The following is a 25,919-nucleotide window of genomic DNA, read 5'->3' as shown; positions in this document are numbered from 1 at the left end:
AGTGGAAAATCATGCCCCAAAAGATTTATCACCAAAGTACCTCACAAAAAAACGAATAACATGCCAGTAAACGTTTTAAACATGCACTTTAAAAGTTAGGTAGTGTTATTAATAAGCCTGCTACCAGTCGCTTTTACTGTAGTTAAGGCTCATACATTACTTCAGTATTAACAGTATTTTCTTAGTCAAATTCCATTCCTTAGAAAATTACTTATTGTGCATACATTCATCAGCCTGATACCAGTCGCTACTGCATTTAAGGCTGTACTTACATTACATCGGTATCAGCAGTATTTTCTTAGTCAATTCCATTCCTTAGAAAAATATTCTACTGCACATACCTCATCTGCAGGGGACCCCGCATGCTATTCCCTTTCTGAAGTTACCCCACTCCTCAGAATGTGCGAGAACAGCCAGTGGATCTTAGTTACTTCTGCTAAGATCATAGAAAACGCAGGCAGATTCTTCTTCTAAATACTGCCTGAGAGAAAAAAACAGCACACTCCGGGGCCATTTAAAATAAACTTTTGATTGAAGAAATAATTAAGTATAAAAATTCCACACTCCTCTCACACCTTCCTACTATGTCAGTTGCAAGAGAATGACTGGGTATGACATGTGAGGGGAGGAGCTATATAGCAGCTCTGCTTGGGTGATCCTCTTGCAACTTCCTGTTAGGAAGGGAATATATCCCATAAGTAATGGATGACCCGTGGACTGAATACACTTAACAAGAGAAAGATGTCTTCCAAATAAGGATGTGTTTTTGATATCATATTTCTATAGTATTTCACTTCAATATTTTTTAGAGCTAACCATACTCACGACTTAATCACCACTAAAAAAGATTTTTGTTGCAAATACGTACTGCTCGTGGTTTTTTAAATATATATTTTTTTCATATTTTTCCATAATCTTTCATGGAAATATTTCATGTACAATTTTTTTTATTATCTCTGGTATATAGATATACTGCACAATCTAAATGCTTTTACTCCAATCGTCATTAGTTCTAACATTCATCAAAATAGAACAAAATGTTGAGGTATTTATAAACATATAACGAATGTTGATTAAACTGTGAAAAATCATGGTACATCCCAGTCATATGACTTTCTCTCATCTAATCACATGACTTTCTCTCATCTAATCACATGACTTTCTCTCATCTAATCACATGACTTTCTCTCATCTAATCACATGACTTTCATCTAATCACATGACCCTCTCTGATCCAATCACAGAGAACCACAGTGTATTTAAATTCATGAAAGACCATAATGAGCATCTTGATAAAGGGCTGACTAGGCTGAAACGCGTAGAAATTTGCTCATAACTTGTGAAATTAAGTAGTAGGTAAGGTGGTTGAGACCAACTCTAATTCACAGAGTTGTTTTTTCTTGGAAATACCATCATACCCATGATCTACTTTCTTCTGTCCAGCACTGGAATCTGAATAATATGGACGCTGTTACAAACTTCACTTGCAATACAACTGCTTGACTTACATATGCGGTAGGTGCGGTGCATTGAGCCTCTTAAATATATAAACTGACTCTATATGCGTAATTCCCACCCATGACCCACATTTGTTAAAAGCAGTCTGATTCATTTTTACTTCAAAGAAACGAAGTCTGTCGTTGCTTATCATTACTCCTGCACTTTGACCTCCTGACCGGAACCGGTCCACAGCACGGGACATCCCGCAAATACGGCTGTGAATGTGTCTTTGAAATTTAACTCACAGTCATTGGATACAAGCCAGAAGATTCTGCAAGCTTTTCGCTGTTTTAAAAACAACGCAGAGGGAATTTTTCCAAGTCATACCTGCATTCATATAAACAGCTGGATCAGACACTCTAATCACTGGCCTAATTGTGAAAGGACGGTAACATTGACTCTGTTTCAATTTTAACATTGTGTTACTTTGCAACATATTATTTTTATAGTTACTTACAGCACTACACACTGATGTTTTATAATTTATGTTGATTCTTATCCTATTTTATTGTACTATTTTACTTTGTATCAGATGCCGGCATCGCTTATTGTAATACAATTATAAACAAATATAAACTTTTTTATTATACTCTTGTGTAATCCACATTCCTTATATAGTTCTTTAACTCTCATATGCTGTTTTGTACAGCGCGTTCCCATATCCCCTTGTTCTTTTTATAATATATTGATCGGAAGGGAAGACTCCTCCAGAGTCCACAGACCTTCTGCCTTCCTGGCATCCCAAACGACTCCCCATACGGACAGGCTTGCGTCCATAGTCACAATCTCCCAGGACGGTCCCAAGAAGCACGTGCCTTGGGACAGATGATCTGGACAGAGTCACCAGGAGAGTTGGTCTCGGCAGGTTGTCCAGCACGATCTGTTGAGACAGATCTGCATGGTTGCCGTTCCATTGTCTCAGCATGCATAGTTGTAAGGGTCTGTGATGGAATCTGGCAAAAGGAATGATGTCCATACAGGACACCATGAGTCCTATCACCTCAATACACTGAGCCACTGAGGGTCTTGAGGAGGCCTGGAGGGCAAGACATGCAGAAGTTAGCTTGCAACAACTCTGATCTGTGAGTAATATTCTCATGAATATAGAGTCTATTATTGTTCCCAGGAAAGTCACCCTTGGCCTTGGAGTAAGAACTCTTTTCCAAGTTTATCTTACATCCATGTGATCGAAGAAGATTGAGAAGGGACTCAATGTTCTTCCACTAGACGAAAAGATGCCTGTACCAAGATATCGTCCAGGTAAGGTGCTACTGTAATACCTGTACCTTGTGTTCTGCCAAAGGCTAGAAGAGCTCCCAGAACCATCAAAAATATCCTTGAAGCAGTAGCTAGGCCAAACTGAAGAGTTATGAACTGGAAGTGCTGGTCCAGAAAAGCAAACCTCAGGAACTGAAAATTTTCCCTGCATATTGTGACGTGAAGGTATGCATCCTTCAGGTCTATTGTGGTTATAAACGGTCCTTCCTGAACCAGAGGAAGGATTGACCGAATTGTCTCCATCTTGAAAAAGGGAACACTCACAAACTTGTTTAGGCACTTTAGGTCCAGAATTGGATGAAAAGTTCCCTCCTTCTTTGGAACCACGAAAAGGTTTGAATAAAACCCCAAACCTCTTTCTGCTGTATGTACCGAGACAATTATTCCTAGAGAGAAGAGATCCTGTATGCAACCTAAGAAGGCAGCCCTCTTTTCTGGTCATGTAGACAGACTGGAGAGTAGGAAACTGCCCATGGACAGATGAGACTTGAATCCTATCCTGTATCCTTGAGATACAACCTCCAGGACCAAGGATCCTGTACATCCTTGAACCAAGCGTCTGAAAAAGTCTGCCCACTACTCGATCTGATCCCGGTAACAGTAGAAATAATGAAGTCCAGCCCTGAACCAAATAAAATAGTCCCCTTGAAAGGAAGAGAAAGGAGTCTGGATATAGAAGTCATATCCGCAGACCAAGGCTTTAACCAGAGAGCCCGGCAGGCTAGGACCACAAAGCCAGAAGCCATTGCATTTATGCAAATCTGCATATTCGCGTCACAGATCAAGGAGTTAGCCATTCACAGAGCCTTCTCTCCCGAATATTCTGAAGGGGAGTCTCCACCTCAATGAGCTCCGACAGAGTGCCGCACCAGTAGGTAGATGCTCCAACAACCGCGGCTACATCTGCCGCTGGTTGAAATAAAAACCCTGTATGTTAGCGACAGACCCAATATTACCAACACTTTTCGTACATACTATAGTGGACTATACAACCTTACATCCTTACGGACAATTGCATCTCCTGATAAGGCCCCACAGCAGCAAGCGGCACAGGAGTACTTAAATAACACCCAGTTGCAGACTTTAGAACAAGATGCGATAGACTCACTAGAAGCACCCTTAACGCAAGAGGAAATACAGTTAGCCTTAAAAGACCTCCCAAATGGAAAAAGTCCTGGCCCGGACGGGTTGGGGGCTAAATATTACAAAACTTTTTTGCCCAGACTGTTACTGCATTTACAATCTCTGTTCAATGCACTATCTGACCCGGAAACTTTACCTCCATCCATGCTGACAGCATACATAACAGTTATACCGAAACCGGGGAAACCGGCAGACAGGGCGCAAAGTTATAGACCAATTTTGATACTAAATACGGACGTAAAACTACTAGCAATGGCATTAGCAAACAGGATCAACACATTTTTGCCTGCACTGATTTCTACAGATCAAGTGGGGTTTGTCCCCAGGAGGGAGGTGAGGGATAATACCCTCAAAATATTGCAGATTATTGAATATTCCAAACACAAAAAGACTCTGCTCGTGCTTCTGTCGACCGACACCGAAAAGGCTTTCGGACAGGGTGATTTGGCAGATCCTTAGGAGCACATTGGAAAAAATGAAATTTGGGGAAAGACTCATTAAAACAATCTTCAGCCTGTACTCCACTCCAAATGCACGTATTAAATTAAATAATGTTCTCTCGGACACGTTCACCATCTCCAATAGGACCAGACAGGGGTGTCCTCTGTCCCCCCTGTTATTTGCCATTTCAATAGAGGCTCTTGCATGCAATATAAGAGCCAACCATCTTATTAAAGAAATCCAGCTGGGGGGTAGGAAAGATGCTGGAGGGGATGTGGAGACACGGGGACTATCCTGCATATTTGGTGGGACTGACCCCTGTTGGAAGGGTTTTGGGGCGAGGTATGGGGAGAGATACAGAGAGTCCTGGAACTAGACATTCCTAAAACTCCAGAAACGTTGCTTTTACATTTCCCAAAAAAAAATTCAGAATCCGTTAAAAAAGACCCTCCTAATTCTCATGCTGACAGCAGCAAAAAACCTGATTCCACTCCGTTGGAAATCCGCGTCAATCCCCACAGTGCCAGAATGCAAGTGGAGTGTGCAGAACACTCTGCTGCTTAAAAAGTACTATTACATTCGGACATCTAGGATAGACGTAAATGAGATGATTCTACAAATGTGGAGGCAGGACAACTGATTGTCCCAATCAGCAAATTAAAAGTGGGGGGTTGAGGGGTCTGCGGGAGGAGGGGTGTACTGAACCCTGTTGTGAGCCACACCCTCTTTCCACCCAATCCTTGTGGGTTTTTTTTTTTTTTTTTTGTTGGTTTCTTTCTCTTCCCTTTTTCCCGGTCGGTCAGACTGGTATAAGCTGCATGTTTAGCTTAGTTATGTTTGGCTGGGCATAACAAATATAATACACTATTAGTGCAAAAGTTTGTTTTGAGATTCTTGAACTCATAATTGTTGTTCATTACCACTTTGTATCACAATTAGACGTTAAAGGACTGCAACAGGAAAAACCTAAAAATGTGAAAATGTAGAGCTACTTATAGAAAATTATCCTAGTTCACCCAGATTGCAGTTGGAACTGTATTACTATTATTGGACTAGGGACAATAGGCCTTCTTTTTTAGGCCATAGACTCAATGTTCTTTAACATCCAACAAGTGGTCAATACTTTATTGTATACTTTGCATGCGTGAACAAACCGAACATTTAACCTTGTTTGAATTGAGTGTTTTGCAATAATTTTCATGGTTTCATCCTAATAAAGCTCTTTGAAAAAGAAAAAAAAAAACCCTGTATGTTGAAACATCTTCCTCAGAAAGGTTTCCATTTTCTCATCCATAGGCACTTTGAAAGAGGAACTATCCTCTAGGGGTATAGTATTACGCTTTGCCAGCATAGAAATAGTGCCATCCACCATAGGAATGGAGCCCCATAAGTCTAATTGAGAGTCAGGGATCGGAAATAATTTTTTTAAAGAATACAAGGGGAAAACAAGTTCCTATTTTTTCCCATTCATCACTAATAATTTTCGCCATTTTTATGGCACAGGAAAAGTCAGGAGGTACCTACCAGTCTTCATAAACACTGTCTAATTTAGGGATCTTAGGTTCCTCAGGGAGAGTAGCCTCTGGAACCTCTAGCGTAGACAGAACCACCTTTAAAAAAAACGCAAATACTCAAATTTATATCTAAAAGGAGGGTTCCTCCGCTGAAGGAGGTTTAGAAGCTGAAGACTCCGACCCAGAAAGTTCACCCTATATAGCTACAGAGGTAACTCATCCTCGGATAGCTGGGACATGATAGCTAAATCCGACAAATATTTAGATGAACTCTAGGTCAGGATAACCATGCTTAATGTTTCTCTTGCGTTTGTTAGAGGTAGGTAAGGCACTCAGGGTCGCAGATATCACTGATTGTAACTGTGCGGTAAAGTCAGCAGGAAAAAAGGAACTGCATGTGGAGTGGCTAGGGTAGAAAGGTTAATCTCTCGGGATCCAGATTCCTGAGAGGTAGACGGCTCAGAGGGTCTAATAGCGCTATGAGTATTAGCAGGCTTGTCCCTCCTCAGACTTTAGAACAGTGCTTAGGCAAATTGAACAAAATTGAGCAGGCGGGCAAACCACGACCTCACAAAACAAACAGCAATTATTAATCAGTACAGAAGGAACCTTCAAATGTAATAGAGTCCTCCATAGCTAGGATATATTCACAGGAGGACAGATAAACAGTAAAAACTTTTTTTTTTTTTTTTTTTTAAACGGCACTTTTATAATCCCAATGGCTGGGGCATTCACCACCTCCTAGACACAGACAGCTAACAGAGAAAACGCTCTCCTAGGAGCGATGTTTGCAGCAAGATTGTAGGAAAAAACAAAAACAGAATTTATGCTTACCTGATCAATTTCTTTCTCCAACGGTGTGTCCGGTCCACGGCGTCATCATTACTTGTGGGAATATTCTCTTCCCCAACAGGAAATGGCAAAGAGCACAGCAAAAGCTGCCCATATAGCCCCTCCTCAGGCTCCGCCCCCCAGTCATTCGACCGACGGTTAGGAGAAAAAAAGGAGAAACTATAGGGTGCCGTGGTGACTGTAGTGTATAGAGAAAGAAATTTTTCAAACCTGATTAAAAAACCAGGGCGGGCCGTGGACCGGACACACCGTTGGAGAAAGAAATTTATCAGGTAAGCATAAATTCTGTTTTCTCCAACATTGGTGTGTCCGGTCCACGGCGTCATCCTTACTTGTGGGAACCAATACCAAAGCTTTAGGACACGGATGAAGGGAGGGAGCAAATCAGGTTAGCTAAACAGAAGGCACCACGGCTTGCAAAACCTTTCTCCCAAAAATAGCCTCCGAAGAAGCAAAAGTATCAAATTTGTAAAATTTGGCAAAAGTGTGCAGAGAAGACCAAGTCGCTGCCTTACATATCTGATCAACAGAAGCCTCGTTCTTGAAGGCCCATGTGGAAGCCACAGCCCTAGTGGAGTGAGCTGTGATTCGTTCAGGAGGCTGTCATCCGGCAGTCTCATAAGCCAATCGGATAATGCTTTTCAGCCAGAAAGAAAGAGGTAGCAGTAGCTTTTTGTCCTCTCCTCTTACCAGAGAAAACGACAAACAAAGATGAGGTTTGTCTAAAATCCTTTGTTGCTTCTAAATAGAACTTTAAAGCACGGACTACATCTAAATTGTGTAACAAATGTTCCTTCTTTGAAACTGAATTCGGACACAGAGAAGGAACAACTATTTCCTGGTTAATATTCTTGTTGGAAACAACTTTCGGAAGAAAACCAGGCTTGGTACGCAAAACGACCTTATCTGAATGGAACACCAGATAGGGTGGATCACACTGCAAAGCAGATAATTCAGAAACTCTTCTAGAAGAAGAAATAGCAACCAAAAACAGAACTTTCCAAGATAGTAAGTTGATATCTATGGAATGTAAAGGTTCAAACGGAACCCCTTGAAGAACTGAAAGAACTAAATTTAGACTCCAAGGAGGAGTCATGGGTCTGTAAACAGGCTTGATTCTGACCAAAGCCTGTACAAAAGCTTGTACATCTGGCACAGCTGCCAGGCGTTTGTGTAACAAGACAGATAAAGCAGAAATCTGTCCCTTAAGAGAACTCGCTGACAACCCTTTATCCAAACCCTCTTGGAGAAAGGAAAGAATCTTAGGAATTTTAATTTTACTCCAGGAGAATCCCTTGGATTCACACCAACAGATATATTTTTTCCATATTTTATGGTAAATCTTTCTAGTCACAGGTTTTCTGGCCTGGACCAGAGTATCTATCACTGTATTTGAAAATCCACGCTTGGATAAAATCAAGCGTTCAATTTCCAAGCAGTCAGCTGCAGAGAAACTAGATTTGGATGTTCGAATGGACCTTGTACTAGAAGATCCTGTCTCAAAGGTAGCTTCCATGGTGGAACCGATGACATATTCACCAGGTCTGCATACCAAGTCCTGCGTGGCCACGCAGGAGCTATCAGAATCAACGAGGCCTTCTCCTGTTTGATCCTGGCTACGAGCCTGGGAAGGAGAGGAAACGGTGGAAACACATAAGCTAGGTTGAACGACCAAGGCGCCACTAATGCATCCACTAGAGTCGCCTTGGGATCCCTGGATCTGGACCCGTACCGAGGAACCTTGAAGTTCTGACGAGACGCCATCAGATCCATGTCTGGAATGCCCCATAATTGGGTTAACTGGGCAAAGATCTCCGGGTGGAGTTCCCACTCCCCCGGATGGAAAGTCTGACGACTCAAATAATCCGCCTCCCAGTTGTCTACTCCTGGGATGTGAATCGCAGATAGGTGGCAGGAGTGATCCTCCGCCCATTTGATGATCTTGGATACCTCTCTCATCGCCAAGGAACTCTTTGTTCCTCCCTGATGGTTGATGTAAGCTACAGTCATGTTGTCCGACTGGAATCTTATGAATCCGGTCTTCGCTAGTTGAGGCCAAGCCCGGAGCGCATTGAATATCGCTCTCAGTTCCAGGATGTTTATCGGGAGAAGGGACTCTTCCCGAGACCATAGACCCTGAGCTTTCAGGGAGTCCCAGACCGCGCCCCAGCCTAATAGACTGGCGTCGGTCGTGACAATGACCCACTCTGGTCTGCGGAAACTCATTCCCTGAGATAGGTGATCCTGAGTCAACCACCAACGGAGTGAGTCTCTGGTTACCTGGTCTACTTGAATCTGGGGAGACAAGTCTGCATAGTCCCCATTCCACTGATTGAGCATGCACAGTTGTAATGGTCTTAGATGAATTCGATACAATCATACAATAGTAATAAGGATATTACTATAATAACCCTTGGCGCTAACGTGTAGCTAAAATTGGTAATGCAAAGGTTCTAATTATTGTATACTATAAACAATAAATTACCTTGGTACAATGGAAATGATAATTCCTTGCAGATATGTGAAAACTGGGTAGTTGATTAAGGGATGTGCTTAAGGATAAACCAGAATAATGGTGCAAGTAAAAAATAAACAAATTTTATTACAATCTTAATCGTGCACAGAAATATTTTAAAACAAAATTTAAAAACACTCTGATCAGGCGTTTGACAATGTAGTATCAATAAAATCCCTAAAAACCTCAAAATAAAATTGCATAAATGAAATAACAATAAAACAACAATGAGACAATCACTATCACAAATGGTTAATTCGAGATAGAGAACAAAGATCCCATTGGAAACCAAGGAAGATCCACGTCAGCTGGAAGTTAGTGGTATTTTAACCGGAGCTGTAACGAGATGAGATCCAAATGAACAGACAGGAAGAGAGCCAAAATTTAAGGTGTTCACTTATTACTTACACCGAAAATGCTCTATGAAGTCCCAGCTGTCTCTCTATAGCGGTCCTGGATTAGATCACTGCTGGATGGACCCCCGAAATGAAGGAAACCTCTTGTCTTTTACAATCCGTATCAGCACTCACGCCAGATAGACCAAAATGTGCTCTGGGTCTCTGTGCGGTCTCGGCACTTGTGCAGCAGTGTTATATGTTACAGAGCTGATATATATCCACTTGTAATGCTTGTGAACAAAAATAGGAAGCAGATGCCAAGTTAGAACTGAAGCAGGTAAACTCTCAGGAATCAGGTTGAATGATATAGGGCAGGTTACATATAAAAATGCAGACAGTGATAACCTATGCTAATGCAAGATCTTGCATTAGCATAGGTTATCACTGTCTGCATTTTTATATGTAACCTGCCCTATATCATTCAACCTGATTCCTGAGAGTTTACCTGCTTCAGTTCTAACTTGGCATCTGCTTCCTATTTTTGTTCACAAGCATTACAAGTGGATATATATCAGCTCTGTAACATATAACACTGCTGCACAAGCGCCGAGACCGCACAGAGACCCAGAGCACATTTTGGTCTATCTGGCGTGAGTGCTGATACGGATTGTAAAAGACAAGAGGTTTCCTTCATTTCGGGGGTCCATCCAGCAGTGATCTAATCCAGGACCGCTATAGAGAGACAGCTGGGACTTCATAGAGCATTTTCGGTGTAAGTAATAAGTGAACACCTTAAATTTTGGCTCTCTTCCTGTCTGTTCATTTGGATCTCATCTCGTTACAGCTCCGGTTAAAATACCACTAACTTCCAGCTGACGTGGATCTTCCTTGGTTTCCAATGGGATCTTTGTTCTCTATCTCGAATTAACCATTTGTGATAGTGATTGTCTCATTGTTGTTTTATTGTTATTTCATTTATGCAATTTTATTTTGAGGTTTTTAGGGATTTTATTGATACTACATTGTCAAACGCCTGATCAGAGTGTTTTTAAATTTTGTTTTAAAATATTTCTGTGCACGATTAAGATTGTAATAAAATTTGTTTATTTTTTACTTGCACCATTATTCTGGTTTATCCTTAAGCACATCCCTTAATCAACTACCCAGTTTTCACATATCTGCAAGGAATTATCATTTCCATTGTACCAAGGTAATTTATTGTTTATAGTATACAATAATTAGAACCTTTGCATTACCAATTTTAGCTACACGTTAGCGCCAAGGGTTATTATAGTAATATCCTTATTACTATTGTATGATTGTATTTTTTCTCTGTGGAGTTTGAGGATACTCCATTTGCCCAGTGGTCTATTGGTAACTTTCCCAGCGCAGGTTGATCACACCCCTCAGTACACTTAGATGAATTCGAGCAAAAGGAACTATGTCCATTGCTGCAACCATCAATCCTACTACTTCCATGCACTGAGCTATGGAAGGCTGCAGAATAGAGTGAATTACTTGACAAGCGTTTAGAAGCTTTGACTTTCTGACCTCTGTCAGGAAGATCTTCATTTCTAAAGAATCTATTATTGTTCCCAAAAAGGGAACTCTCGTTGACGGAGACAGGGAACTCTTTTCTATGTTCACCTTCCACCCGTGAGATCTGAGAAAGGCTAGAACAATGTCTGTATGAGCCTTTGCCTTGGAAAGAGACGACGCTTGAATTAGAATGTTGTCTAGATAAGGTGCCACTGCAATGCCCCTCGGCCTTAGAACCGCTAGAAGGGACCCTAGCACCTTTGTGAAAATTCTGGGAGCAGTGGCTAAACCGAACGGAAGAGCCACGAACTGGTAATGTTTGTTCAGAAAGGCGAACCTTAGGAACTGATGATGATCTTTGTGGATAGGAATGTGTAGGTACGCATCCTTTAAATCCACGGTAGTCATATATTGACCCTCCTGGATTGTAGGTAAAATTGCAATATAAGAATGCCTGTCTCTTTATCTGGTCTGAAGATAAGCGAGACATGTGGAACCTTCCCCTTGGAGGAAGTTCCTTGAATTCTAGAAGATAACCCTGAGAGACTATTTCTAGTGCCCAGGGATCCGGAACATCTCTTGCCCAAGCCTGAGCAAAGAGAGAGAGTCTGCCCCCTACTAGATCCGGTCCCGGATCGGGGGCTACCCCTTCATGCTGTCTTGGTAGCAGCAGCAGGCTTCTTGGCCTGTTTACCCTTGCATTGGTTTCCAAGCTGGCTTAGCCTGGGAAGCGTTACCCTCTTGTCTAGAGGCTGCAGAGTTAGGAGACGGTCCGTTCCTGAAGTTACAAAAGGAACGAAAATTGGACTTATTCTTAGCCTTAAAAGGCCTATCCTGTGGGAGGGCATGGCCCTTTCCCCCAGTGATGTCTGAAATAATTTCCTTCAATTCTGGCCGAAAAAGGGTCTTACCTTTGAAAGGAATATTAAGCAATTTTGTCTTGGAAGATACATCCACCGACCAAGACTTTAGCCAGAGCGCTCTGCGCGCCACAATTGCAAACCCTGAATTTTTCGCCGCTAACCTCGCCAATTGCAAAGCGGCATCTAAAATAAAGGAATTAGCTAACTTAAGTGCGTGAATTCTGTCCATGACTTCCTCATATGGAGTCTCCATATTAAGCGACTTTTCTAGTTCATCGAACCAAAAACACGCCGCCGTAGTGACAGGAATAATGCACGAAATTGGTTGGAGGAGGAAACCTTGCTGAACAAAAATCTTTTTAAGCAAACCCTCCAATTTTTTATCCATAGGATCTTTGAAAGCACAATTGTCCTCAATGGGAATAGTCGTGCGTTTGGCTAGCGTAGAAACTGCCCCCTCAACCTTAGGGACTGTTTGCCATGCGTCCTTCCTTGGGTCGACCATGGGGAACATTTTCTTAAATATAGGAGGTGGGACAAAAGGTATGCCTGGTTTCTCCCACTCCTTAGTCACTATGTCCGCCACCCTTTTAGGTATTGGAAAGGCATCAGGGATCACCGGGACCTCTAGAAATTTGTCCATTTTGCACAATTTTTCTGGAATGACCAAAGAGTCGCAATCATCCAGCGTAGTTAGTACCTACTTAAGTAAGGCGCGGAGATGCTCTAACTTAAATTTAAACGTCACAACATCAGGTTCTGCCTGTTGAGAAATTCTTCCTGAATCAGAAATTTCTCCCTCCGACAAACCCTCCCTTCACTGCCAATTCTGACTGGTGTGAGGGTATGACAGATAAATTATCGTCAGCGCACTCTTGCTCTACTGTATTTAAAACTGAGCAATCACGCTTTCTTTGAAATGCTGGCATTTTGGATAAAATATTAGCTATAGAATTATCCATAACTGCCGTTAACTGTTGCATAGTAACAAGCATTGGCGCGCTAGATGCACTAGGTGTCGCCTGCGCGGGCATAACTGGTGTTGACACAGAAGGAGAGGATGATGAACTATCCCCACTACCTTCACTTGAGGAATCATCTTGGGCAACCTTATTAAATGTGACAGTACTGTCTTTACTCTGTTTGGACGCCATGGCACAATTATCACATACATTTAAAGGGGGGACCACCTTGGCCTCCATACATACAGAACATGTTCTATCTGAAGGTACAGACATGTTAGACAGGCTTATACAGGCTATTAATGCAATAAAACCGTTTTTAAAACAAAACCGTTACTGTCTCTTTAAATGTTAAACAGAGCACACTTTATTTCTGGATATGTGAAAAACTATGAAGGAAATATCCGATCTTTACCAAATTTGCACCCTAGTGTCTTAATGCCTTAAAAGTATTGCACCCCAATTTTCAGGCTTGTAACCCTTTAAATGAGGAAACCGGAACTGTTTTATCAATTAGCAACTTTAAACCACTACAGTCCCAGCCACAGCGTTTGCTGCGACTTCACCTGTCCTTGGGGGTTATACGATACCAAAATAAGCCTTCCAGGAACGTTTTTACTGGCCCCCAGACCCTCTCACATGAAGCTGCATGCACTGCATCCAAAAGAAACTGCGCAATTATGGCGCGAAAAAGAGGCTCTGCCTACTAGAGAGAAAGGCCCTTCCTGACTGGGAAGGTGTCTAAACTACTGCCTGGCGCCTAAAAATGTTCCCCAATACTTATGTTTGTAAAAACACTTCAAACCTCATATAAATATTGAATAAAGCAATCGATGTAGCCCACAAGAGTGTCAACCAGTAAATAGCCCATTAATAAGCCTTCATTCTGTTATGAGTCTAAGAAAATGGCTTACCGATCCCCAAGAGGGAAAATGACAGTCTTCTAGCATTACACAGTCTTGTTAGAAAATGGACTAGTCATACCTTGAGCAGAAAAGTCTGCAAACTGTTCCCAACTGAAGTTCTCTGGGCTCAACAGTCCTGTGTGGGAACAGCAATTGATTTTAGTTACTGCTGCTAAAATCATACTCTTTTAAACAGAACTCTTCATCCTTTTCTGTTTTAGAGTAAATAGTACAAACCGGCACTATTTTAAAATAACAAACTCTTGATAGAAGAATAAAAAACTACAACTAAACACCACATACTCTTCACCATCTCCGTGGAGATGCTACTTGTTCAGAGCGGCAAAGAGAATGACTGGGGGGTCATCTTTATGCATCACAATGTGAGGATAAGCATCCTTCAAATCCATTGTAGTCCTCTATTGACTCTCCTGGATCATAGTTAAGATGGTACGAATAGTTTCCATCTTAAATGACGGAATTCTGAGGAATTTGTTTAAGATCTTTAGATCCAAAATAGGTCTGAAGGTTCCCTTCTCCTTGGGAACCACAAACAGATTTGAGTAAAAACTGTCCCTGTTCCTCTCTTGGAACTGGATGGATCTCGTACACAATGTAAGAATGCCTCCTTTATCTGGTTTGCAGATAAATGTGAAAGGCAAAAACTCCCCTTTTTTGGGGGGGAAAGCTTTAAAATCCAGAAGATATCTCTGGGGTATAATTTCCAATGCCCAGGGATCCTGGGCATCTCTTGCCCACGCCTGGGCGAAGAATGAAGTCTGCCCCTATAGGATCCGTTACCAGATAGGGGTCCGTTCCTCATGCTGTTTTAGAGGCAGCAGCAGGCTCCTTGACCTGCTTATCTTTGTTTCAGGTCCGATTGTCTCCAGACCGCCTTGGACTGAGCAAAAATTCCCTTTTGTTTTGCCTTAGAGGAAGTGGATGCCACCCTCCAGTGATATAAGCAATAATCTCCTTCAAACCAGGCCCGAATAGGGTCTGCCCCTTGAAGGGAAGTTAAATAGCTTATTTATTAAAGTCACAACAGCTGACCATGATATAAGCCATAGCGCTCTACGCGCCAGTATAGTAAAAACATAATTTATGCTTACCTGATAAATTTATTTCTCTTGTAGTGTATCCAGTCCACGGATCATCCATTACTTATGGAATATATTCTCCTTCCCAACAGGAAGCTGCAAGAGTCCACCCACAGCAAAGCTGCTATATAGCTCCTCCCCTAACTGCCATATTCAGTCATTCGACCGAAAACATGCAGAGAAAGGAAAAACCATAGGGTGCAGTGGTGACTGTAGTTCAAATGAAAAAATTACCTGCCTTAAAGTGACAGGGCGGGCCGTGGACTGGATACACTACAAGAGAAATAAATTTATCAGGTAAGCATAAATTATGTTTTCTCTTGTTAAGTGTATCCAGTCCACGGATCATCCATTACTTATGGAATACCAATACCAAAGCTAAAGTACACGGATGATGGGAGGGACAAGGCAGGTACTTAAACGGAAGTTACCACTGCCTGTAAAAAACCCTTTCTCCCAAAAATAGCCTCCGAAGAAGCAAGGTATCAAATTTGTTAAATTTGAAAAGTATGAAGCGCTGACCAAGACTCCGTCTTGTAAATCTGTTCAACAGAAGCCACATTTAAAAAAGGCCCAAGTGAAAACCACAGCTCTAGTAGAATGAGCTGTAATCCCTTCAGGAGGCTGCTGTCCAGCAGTCTCATAAGCTAAATGAATTATGCTTTTTAACCAAAAAGACAGAGAGGCTGCTGAAGTCTTTTGACCTCTCCTCTGTCCAGAATAGACAACAAACAAGGTGAACGTTTGATGAAAACTGTAGTAGCTTGTAAGTAAAACTTTAAAGCACAAACCACGTCCAATATTGTGTAATAGACGTTCCTTCTTTGAGGAAGGATTAGGATACAAGCATGGAACAACTATCTCTTGAGTGATGTACTTGTTAGATACCACCTTAGGAAAAAACCCAGGTTGGTACGCAGGACTACCTTATCCGTACGAAGGACCAGATAAGGAGAATCACATTGTAACACAGATAACTTGGAGACTCTACGAGTCGAGGAATTAGCTACCCAAAAGGAACTTTCCAAGATAAAGATTGATATCTATGGAACAAAAAAGGTTCAAACGGAACTTCTTGAAGAACCTTAAGAATCAGGTTTAAGCTCCATGGCGGAGCAACAGTTTTAAACACAGGCTTGGATCTAACCAAAGCCTGACCAAATGCCTGAACGTCTAGAATACCTGCCAGACGCTTGTGCAAAAAAATAGAGTAAAAATCTGTCCCCTTTTAAGGAATTAGCTGACAACCCTTTTCTCAAAAACATCTTGGAGAAAAGATAATATCCTGGGAATCCAGACTTTACTCCATGAGTAACCCTTGGATTCATAACAATCAGATATTTACACCATATCTATGTTCAATTTTCCTAGAGACAGGCTTTCATGTCTGTATTAAGGTATCAATGACTGACTCGGAGAAGCCATGCTTTGATAACATCAAGCGTTCAGTCTCCAGGCAGTCCATCTCAGATTGATTCTATTTAGATGGTTGAAAGGACCCTGAGGTAGAGGGACCTGTCTCAGAAGCAGAGACCGTGATGGAAAGGATGACATGTCCACCAGATCTGCATACCAGGTCCTGCGTGGCTACGCAGGCGCTGTCAAAAACACCAAAGCCCTCTCCTGCTTGGTCTTGACCTCCGGAGGAAATCCCACTCCCCCGGAAGAAAAGTCTGACGACTTAGAAAATCCACCTCCCAGTTCTCAACACCTGGGATATGGATAGCTGATAGACAAGAGTGAGTCTCTGTCCAGTGAATTATTGTAAGACTTCTAACATCGCTAGGGAACTTCTGTTCCCCCTTGATGGCTGATGTAAGCCACAGTCGTGATATTGTCCGACTGAAATATGATGTACCTCAGAGTTGCTAACTGAGGCCAAGTCTGAAGAGCATGGAATATCACTCCCAGTTCCAGAATATTTATTAGAAGGAGGGTCTCCTCCTAAGTCCACTATCCCTGAGCCTTCAGGGAGTTCCAGACTGCATCCCAACCTAAAAGGCTGGCATCTATTGTAACAATTGTCCCATCTGACCTGCGGAAGGTCATACCCTTGGACAGATGGACCCGACATAGTCACCAGAGAAGAGAATCTCTGGTCTCTTGGTCCAGGTTTAACAGGGGGACAAATCTGTGTAATCCCCGTTCCTCTGACTGAGCATGCATAGTTGCAGCGGTCTGAAATGTAGACGTGCAAATGGTACTATGTCCCTTGCCGCTACCATTAAGCCGATTTCATTCATGTACTGAGCCACCGAAGGGCGCGGATGGGATGAAAAAAACACGGCAGAAATTTAGAAACTTTGACAACCTGGACTCCGTCAGGTAAATTTTCATTTCTACAGAATCTATCAGAGTCCCTAGGAGGGAAACCCTTGAGATTGGGGATAGAGAACTCTTTCCTTGTTCACTTTCCACCCATGTGATCTCAGAAATGCCAGTACTACGTCCGTATGAGACTGGGCAATTTGGATGTTTGACGCCTGTATCAGGATGTCGTCTAAATAAGGGGCCACTTCTATGCCCCGCGGTCTAAGGACCGCCAAAGCGACCCCAGAACCTCCATAAAGATTCTTGGGGCTGTAGATATCCCAAAGGAAAGAGCTACAAACTGGAAATGCCTGTCTAGAAAGGCAAACCTGAAAAACGATGGTGATCTTTATGCATCACAATGTGAGGATAAGCATCCTTCAAATCCATTGTAGTCCTCTATTGACTCTCCTGGATCATAGTTAAGATGGTACGAATAGTTTCCATCTTAAATGACGGAATTCTGAGGAATTTGTTTAAGATCTTTAGATCCAAAATAGGTCTGAAGGTTCCCTCTCCTTGGGAACCACAAACAGATTTGAGTAAAAACTCTGTCCCTGTTCCTCTCTTGGAACTGGATGGATCTCGTACACAATGTAAGAATGCCTCCTTTATCTGGTTTGCAGATAATTGTGAAAGGCGAAATCTCCCCTTTTTTGGGGGGGGAATCTTTGAAATCCAGAAGATATCTCTGGGATATAAATTCCAATGCCTAGGGATCCTGGGCATCTCTTGCCCACGCCTGGGCAAAGAATGAAAGTCTGCCCCCTATAGGATCCGTTACCGGATAGGGGTCCGTTCCTTCATGCTGCCTTAGAGGCAGCAGCAGGCTCCTTGGCCTGCTTATCTTTGTTCCAGGTCCGATTGTCTCCAGACCGCCTTGGACTCAGCAAAAATTCCCTCTTGTTTTGCCTTAGAGGAAGAGGATGCCACACCTGCCCTGAAGTTTTTTAAAAGGTACGAAAATTAGACTTTTTTTTTTTTTTTTTTTTATTTGCCCTTGATTTAGACCTATCCTGAGGAAGGGCATGACCTTTTCCTCCAGTGATATAAGCAATAATCTCCTTCAAACCAGGCCCGAATAGGGTCTGCCCCTTGAAGGGAAGTTAAGTAGCTTATTTATTAAAGTCACGACAGCTGACCATGATATAAGCCATAGCGCTTTGCGCGCCAGTATAGTAAAAAACAGAATTCTTAGCCGTTAGTCTAGTCAAATGAACAAGGCATCAGAAAACAAAGGAATTGGCTAGCATAAGCTTGTCAAATATATTCATCCAATGGAGTCGCTTAACTGTAAAGCCTCATCAAGAGACTCAACCCAGAACGCCGCAGCAGCAGTGACAGAAGCAATGTATGCAAGGGGCTGCAGGATAAAACCCTGTTGAATAAACATTTTTTATCCATTGGATCTAAAAAGCACAACTGTCCTCGTCAGAGGTAGTGGTACGCTTAGCTAGAGTAGAAACTCTTCTCTCCACCTTAGGAACTGTCTGCCAGAAGTCCCGTGTGGTGGTAACTATTAGAAAACATTCTTCTAAAAAATAGGAGGGGAAGAGAACGGCACACCTGGTCTATCCCATTCCTTATTAAAAAATTTTTAGTAAACCTCTTTAGGTATTGGAAAAACATCAGTACACACCGGCACTGCATATTATTTATCCAGTCTACACAATTTCTCTGGCCCTGCGATTGTACACATTCATTCAGAGCAGCCAAAGCCTCCCTGAGCAACAAGTGGAGGTTCTCAAGCATAAATTTTAAATGTAGAAATATCAGAATCAGGTTAAATCATCTTCCCTGAGTCAAAAAAAAATCACCCACAGACTAAGCATATTGTGAGGTAGTATCATACATGGTTCTTAAAGCGTCTGTATGCTCTGTATCTACCCCCAGAGCTAACTGCTTTCCTTTAATTTCAGGTAGTCTGACTAATACTGCTGCCAGAATATTATTCACCACCTTTGCCATGTCTTGTAAAATAAACGCTATGGGCGCCCTTGATGTACTTGGCGCCATTTGAGCGTGAGTCCCTGAAGCGGGAGTCGAAGGGTCTGACACGTGGGGAGAGTTAGTCGGCATAACTTTCCCCTCGACAGAATCCCCTGGTAAAAGAAACGCTATGGGTGCCCTTGATGTACTTGGCGACATTTGAGCGTGAGTCCCTAAAGCGGGAGTCAAAAGGTCTGACACGTGGGGAGAGTTAGTCGGCATAACTACCCCCACGACAGAATCCTCTGGTGATAATGTTTTTAAAGACAAAAAATGATCTTTATTGTTTAACATGAAATCAGTACATCTGGTACACATTCTAAGATGGGGTTCCACCATGGCTTTAAAACATAATGAACACAGAGCTTCCTCTATGTCAGACATGTTAGAACAGACTAATAATGAGACTAGTGAGCTTGGAAAACACTTTAAATCAAGTTAACAAGCAAATATATAAAACGTTACTGTGCCTTTAAGAGAAACAAATTTTGTCAAAATTTGAAAAACAGTGAAAAAAAGGCAGTAAAACAAACGAAATTTTTACAGTGTATGTAACAAGTTAGCAGAGCATTGCACCCACTTGCAAATGGATGATTAACCCCTTAATGCAAAAAACAGATTAAAAAAAAAAATAAAAAAAAAAAAATGACATAGACGTTTTTAAAAACAGACACAACAAACTGCCACAGCCAACAGTGGGAAGCTTCAGTTAACTGTTTCTATGCAAAATTTAAGCCAGCCATGTGGAAAAAACTTAGGCCCCAATAAGTTTTATCACCAAACATATGTTAAAAAACGATTAAACATGCCAGCAAACGTTTTAAAACACATTTTTACAAGAGTATGTATCTCTATTAATAAGCCTGATACCAGTCGCTATCGCTGCATTTAAGGCTTTACTTACATTACTTCGGTATCAGCAGTATTTTCTTAGTCAATTCCATTCCTTAGAAAAATATTTTACTGCACATACCTTATCTGCAGGAAAACCTGCACGCCATTCCCCCTCTGAAGTACCTCACTCCTCAGAATGTGTGAGAACAGCAAATGGATCTTAGTTACGTCTGCTAAGATCATAGAAAAACGCAGGCAGATTCTTCTTCCAAATACTGCCTGAGATAAACAGCACACTCCGGTGCCATTTAAAAATAACAAACTTTTGATTGAAGAATAAACTAAGTAGAAAGCACCACAGACTCTCACAACCTCCTATCTATGTTGAGGCTTGCAAGAGAATGACTGAATATGGCAGTTAGGGGAGGAGCTATATAGCAGCTTTGCTGTGGGTGGACTCTTGCAGCTTCCTGTTGGGAAGGAGAATATATTCCATAAGTAATGGATGATCCGTGGACTGGATACACTTAACAAGAGAAAAAACAGAATTCTTAGCCGTTAGTCTAGTCAAATGAACAAAGGCATCAGAAAACAAAGGAATTTGGCTAGCATAAGCTTGTCAATATATTCATCCAATGGAGTCGCTAACTATAAAGCCTCATCAAGAGACTCAACCAAGAACGCCGCAGCAGCAGTGACAGAAGCAATGTATGCAAGGGGCTGCAGGATAAAACCCTGTTGAATAAACATTTTTTATTCATTGGATCTAAAAAGCACAACTGTCCTTGCCAGAGGTAGTGGTATGCTTAGCTAGAGTAGAAACTCTTCTCTCCACCTTAGGAACTGTCTGCCAGAAGTCCCGTGTGGTGGTAACTATTAGAAAACATTCTTCTAAAAAAAATAGGAGGGGAAGAGAACAGCACACCTGGTCTATCCCATTCCTTATTAAAAAAAATTTTAGTAACTTCTTTAGGTATTGGAAAAACATCAGCACACACCGGCACTGCATATTATTTAACCAGTCTACACAATTTCTCTGGCCCTGTGATTGTACACATTCATTCAGAGCAGCCAAAGCCTCCCTGAGCAACAAGTGGAGGTTCTGAAGTATAAATTTTAAATGTAGAAATATCAGAATCAGGTTAAATCATCTACCCTGAGTCATTCACCCACAGACTAAGCATATTGTGAGATAGTATCATTCATGGTTCTTAAAGCGTCTGTATGCTCTGTATCTACCCCCAGAGCTATCTGCTTTCCTTTAATTTTAGGTAGCCTGACTAATACTGCTGCCAGAGTATTATTCACCACCTTTGTCACGTCTTGTAAAATAAACGCTATGGGCGCCCTTGATGTACTTGGCGCCATTTGAGCGTGAGTCCCTGAAGCGGGAGTCGAAGGGTCTGACACGTGGGGAGAGTTAGTCGGCATAACTTTCCCCTCAACAGAATCCCCTGGTAAAATAAACGCTATGGGTGCCCTTGATGTACTTGGCGCCATTTGAGCGTGAGTCCCTAAAGCGGGAGTCAAAAGATCTGACACGTGGGGAGAGTTAGTCGGCATAACTACCCCCACGACAGAATCCTCTGGTGATAATGTTTTCTTTTTTTTTTTTTTTTTTTCTTTTTTTTAAAAACAAAAAATGCTCTTTATAGTTTAACATGAAATCAGTACATCTGGTACACATTCTAAGATGGGGTTCCACCATGGCTTTAAAACATAATGAACACAGAGCATCCTCTATGTCAGACATGTTAGAACAGACTAATAAAGAGACTAGTAAGCTTGGAAAACACTTTAAATCAAGTTAACAAGCAAATATATAAAACGTTACTGTGCCTTTAAGAGAAACAAATTTTGTCAAAATTTGAAAAACAGTGAAAAAAGGCAGTAAAATAAACGAAATTTTTACAGTACATGTAATAAGGTAACAGAGCATTGCACCCACTTGCAAATGGATGATTAACCCCTTAATGCAAAAAACAGATCAAAAAAACGACAGACGTTTTTAAAAACAGACACAAGAAAACTGCCACAGTAGAGCTGTGGATCACCTTCCCATAAGTAATGGATGATCCGTGGACTGGATACACTTAACAAGAGAAATGACAGTCTTCTAGCATTACACAGTCTTGTTAGAAAATGGACTAGTCATACCTTGAGCAGAAAAGTCTGCAAACTGTTCCCCCCAACTGAAGTTCTCTGGGCTCAACAGTCCTGTGTGGGAACAGCAATTGATTTTAGTTACTGCTGCTAAAATCATACTCCTCTTTTAAACAGAACTCTTCATCCTTTTCTGTTTTAGAGTAAATAGTACAAACCGGCACTATTTTAAAATAACAAACTCTTGATAGAAGAATAAAAAACTACAACTAAACACCACATACTCTTCACCATCTCCGTGGAGATGCTACTTGTTCAGAGCGGCAAAGAGAATGACTGGGGGGCGGAGCCTGAGGAGGGGCTATATGGGCAGCTTTTGCTGTGCTCTTTGCCATTTCCTGTTGGAGAAGAGAATATTCCCACAAGTAAGGATGACGCCGTGGACCGGACACACCAATGTTGGAGAAAAGAATGCACCCAGTTGCGTAGTGCGTAGGACAGGACTTCCCCTGCGATGAAAAAGGCGCCAAGCTATTATGAGCTGTGAAACACACCAAAACAAAAGTGAAACCTGTTTGTTCCAAGCCAAAAGCATACAGTCTATGAGCCCAAAGAACTCTCACATAAAAGCAGTTATAAATAACCCCTTGCTGTTCTAATAATCTTCCTGAAGGAGATATCCCTTGATCCTATCGAGGCATAAAGGAGCCATACTGTGATAGCAATGTATATATAAAATGATCTTACCTCCAGGATCCATGCTGTGGAACAGGCAGAACCTCTCAAGCGTGACAGTCTTGTAGCGACGCCTCTGACATGGACTCGCCAACACTGATTGCCCGGGAGCTGTTAAGTCGGCAGTCTGGATGGGTTCACAGAAAAACTTTCTCTGCATCTCCAGACTAACTCATCAATACTCTCACTGAGAGGTTGACTTGATTACTTAAAACTCCAGACCTTTCTTTGAAGTGAACATACCCATTACAGGACTATCCAAATCTTATGACACTTCTCTGCCACCTCCTACTGTGACGAAAGGCAAAACATGACTGAGGGATAGGGGAAGTGGGAGGAATATTTAAGCCTTTGGCTGGGGTGTCTTTGCCTCCTCCTGGTAGCCAGGTGTTGTATTTCCCAACAGTAAGGAATGAAGATGTGGGCTCTCCCTGCCTTATGGAAGGAAAACAACGCACCACTTAATAAATGAGCACACTGTGCATTCTAATAAACACACCAATTAAGCATACTAATAACGCACCACTTAATAAATAAGAAGCACGATGAGCCTCGTGTACACTCATATTTCCCTATTCAGATTAAGGAAGTTTACTATGATATCTCATGAGAGTTAAGTGAAATCTCATGAGATCACAGTAAAACAGTTCATGACCTCAGCACTGCTGATGCTGATTGGCTGCAGTTCATTTTTTTTTTTACCTGCAGCTGGGCAGCAGCTGAAGTAAAACTTTTTACACAGGACTTACTCTACTGAGCTGAGGAAATTGTGAGGTAAAATATCTTCCTTTTCTACATAGAGATGCTCAGGTGATATTTTCCAGCTTTTTACAGTTATGCTGCCTCAGTTTCAAGTGATTTAGCATCTGAGTATTATGTCCCTTTAATACAAATAACAAGCACAAAGCATACTAATAACGCACCACTTAACGAGCACAATAAGCATACTAATAACGCACCACTTAATAACAAGCACAATAAGCATACTAATAACGCACCGCTTAACAATCCCAATAAGCATACTAATAACGCACCACTTAAAAGGGACACTGAACCCAATTTTTTTCTTTCATGATTCAGATAGAGCATGCAATTTTAAGCAACTTTCTAATTCACTCCTATTATCAATTTTTCTTCTTTCTCTTGCTATCTTTATTGAAAAAAACATTTAAGCTTTTTTGTTTGGTTCAGTACTCTGGACAGCACTTTATTGGTGGATAAATTTATCCACCAATCAGCAAGAACAACCCAGGTTGTTCACCAAAAAACATAATTTATGTAAGAACTTACCTGATAAATTCATTTCTTTCATATTAACAAGAGTCCATGAGCTAGTGACGTATGGGATATACATTCCTACCAGGAGGGGCAAAGTTTCCCAAACCTTAAAATGCCTATAAATACACCCCTCACCACACCCACAAATCAGTTTAACGAATAGCCAAGAAGTGGGGTGATAAGAAAAAAAGTGCGAAGCATATAAAATAAGGAATTGGAATAATTGTGCTTTATACAAAAAAATCATAACCACCACAAAAAAGGGTGGGCCTCATGGACTCTTGTTAATATGAAAGAAATTAATTTATCAGGTAAGTTCTTACATAAATTATGTTTTCTTTCATGTAATTAACAAGAGTCCATGAGCTAGTGACGTATGGGATAATGACTACCCAAGATGTGGATCTTTCCACACAAGAGTCACTAGAGAGGGAGGGATAAAATAAAGACAGCCAATTCCTGCTGAAAATAATCCACACCCAAAATAAAGTTTAACAAAAAACATAAGCAGAAGATTCAAACTGAAACCGCTGCCTGAAGAACTTTTCTACCAAAAACTGCTTCAGAAGAAGAAAATACATCAAAATGGTAGAATTTAGTAAAAGTATGCAAAGAGGGCCAAGTTGCTGCTTTGCAGATCTGGTCAACCGAATCTTCATTCCTAAACGCCCAGGAAGTAGATACTGACCTAGTAGAATGAGCTGTAATTCTCTGAGGCGGAATTTTACCCGACTCAACATAGGCAAGATGAATTAAAGATTTCAACCAAGATACCAAAGAAATGGCAGAAGCTTTCTGGCCTTTCCTAGAACCGGAAAAGATAACAAATAGACTAGAAGTCTTACAGAAAGATTTCGTAGCTTCAACATAATATTTCAAAGCTCTAACAACATCCAAAGAATGCAACGATTTCTCCTTAGAATTCTTAGGATTAGGACATAATGAAGGAACCACAATTTCTCTACCAATGTTGTTGGAATTCACAACTTTAGGTAAAAATTCAAAAGAAGTTCGCAACACCGCCTTATCCTGATGAAGAATCAGAAAAGGAGACTCACAAGAAAACAGAATTTATGTTTACCTGATAAATTACTTTCTCCAACGGTGTGTCCGGTCCACGGCGTCATCCTTACTTGTGGGATATTCTCTTCCCCAACAGGAAATGGCAAAGAGCCCAGCAAAGCTGGTCACATGATCCCTCCTAGGCTCCGCCTACCCCAGTCATTCGACCGACGTTAAGGAGGAATATTTGCATAGGAGAAACCATATGGTACCGTGGTGACTGTAGTTAAAGAAAATAAATTATCAGACCTGATTAAAAAACCAGGGCGGGCCGTGGACCGGACACACCGTTGGAGAAAGTAATTTATCAGGTAAACATAAATTCTGTTTTCTCCAACATAGGTGTGTCCGGTCCACGGCGTCATCCTTACTTGTGGGAACCAATACCAAAGCTTTAGGACACGGATGAAGGGAGGGAGCAAATCAGGTCACCTAAATGGAAGGCACCACGGCTTGCAAAACCTTTCTCCCAAAAATAGCCTCAGAAGAAGCAAAAGTATCAAACTTGTAAAATTTGGTAAAAGTGTGCAGTGAAGACCAAGTCGCTGCCCTACATATCTGATCAACAGAAGCCTCGTTCTTGAAGGCCCATGTGGAAGCCACAGCCCTAGTGGAATGAGCTGTGATTCTTTCGGGAGGCTGCCGTCCGGCAGTCTCG

General features: G+C 41.6%; 1 protein-coding gene across 1 annotated transcript in view; it reads left to right on the top strand.

The window, feature by feature from the left end:
* The first annotated feature begins 4,173 nt into the window (after positions 1–4,173).
* The window catches only part of LOC128661745 (GATA zinc finger domain-containing protein 14-like), a 47,831-nt gene continuing 26,085 nt past the window's right edge, over positions 4,174–25,919 (top strand). Inside the window, exon 1 of the mRNA XM_053715965.1 lies at positions 4,174–4,254. Within this exon, the coding sequence (XP_053571940.1) occupies positions 4,174–4,254 (81 nt within the window). The remainder of the gene's footprint in view (positions 4,255–25,919) is intronic.

The sequence above is a fragment of the Bombina bombina genome, chromosome 5, assembly GCF_027579735.1.
Source record: "Bombina bombina isolate aBomBom1 chromosome 5, aBomBom1.pri, whole genome shotgun sequence".
Classification (NCBI taxonomy): Eukaryota; Metazoa; Chordata; class Amphibia; order Anura; family Bombinatoridae; genus Bombina; species Bombina bombina.
The sequence above is the reverse complement of the archived record's forward strand: the minus strand, read 5'-3'. Positions and strand labels throughout refer to the sequence as shown.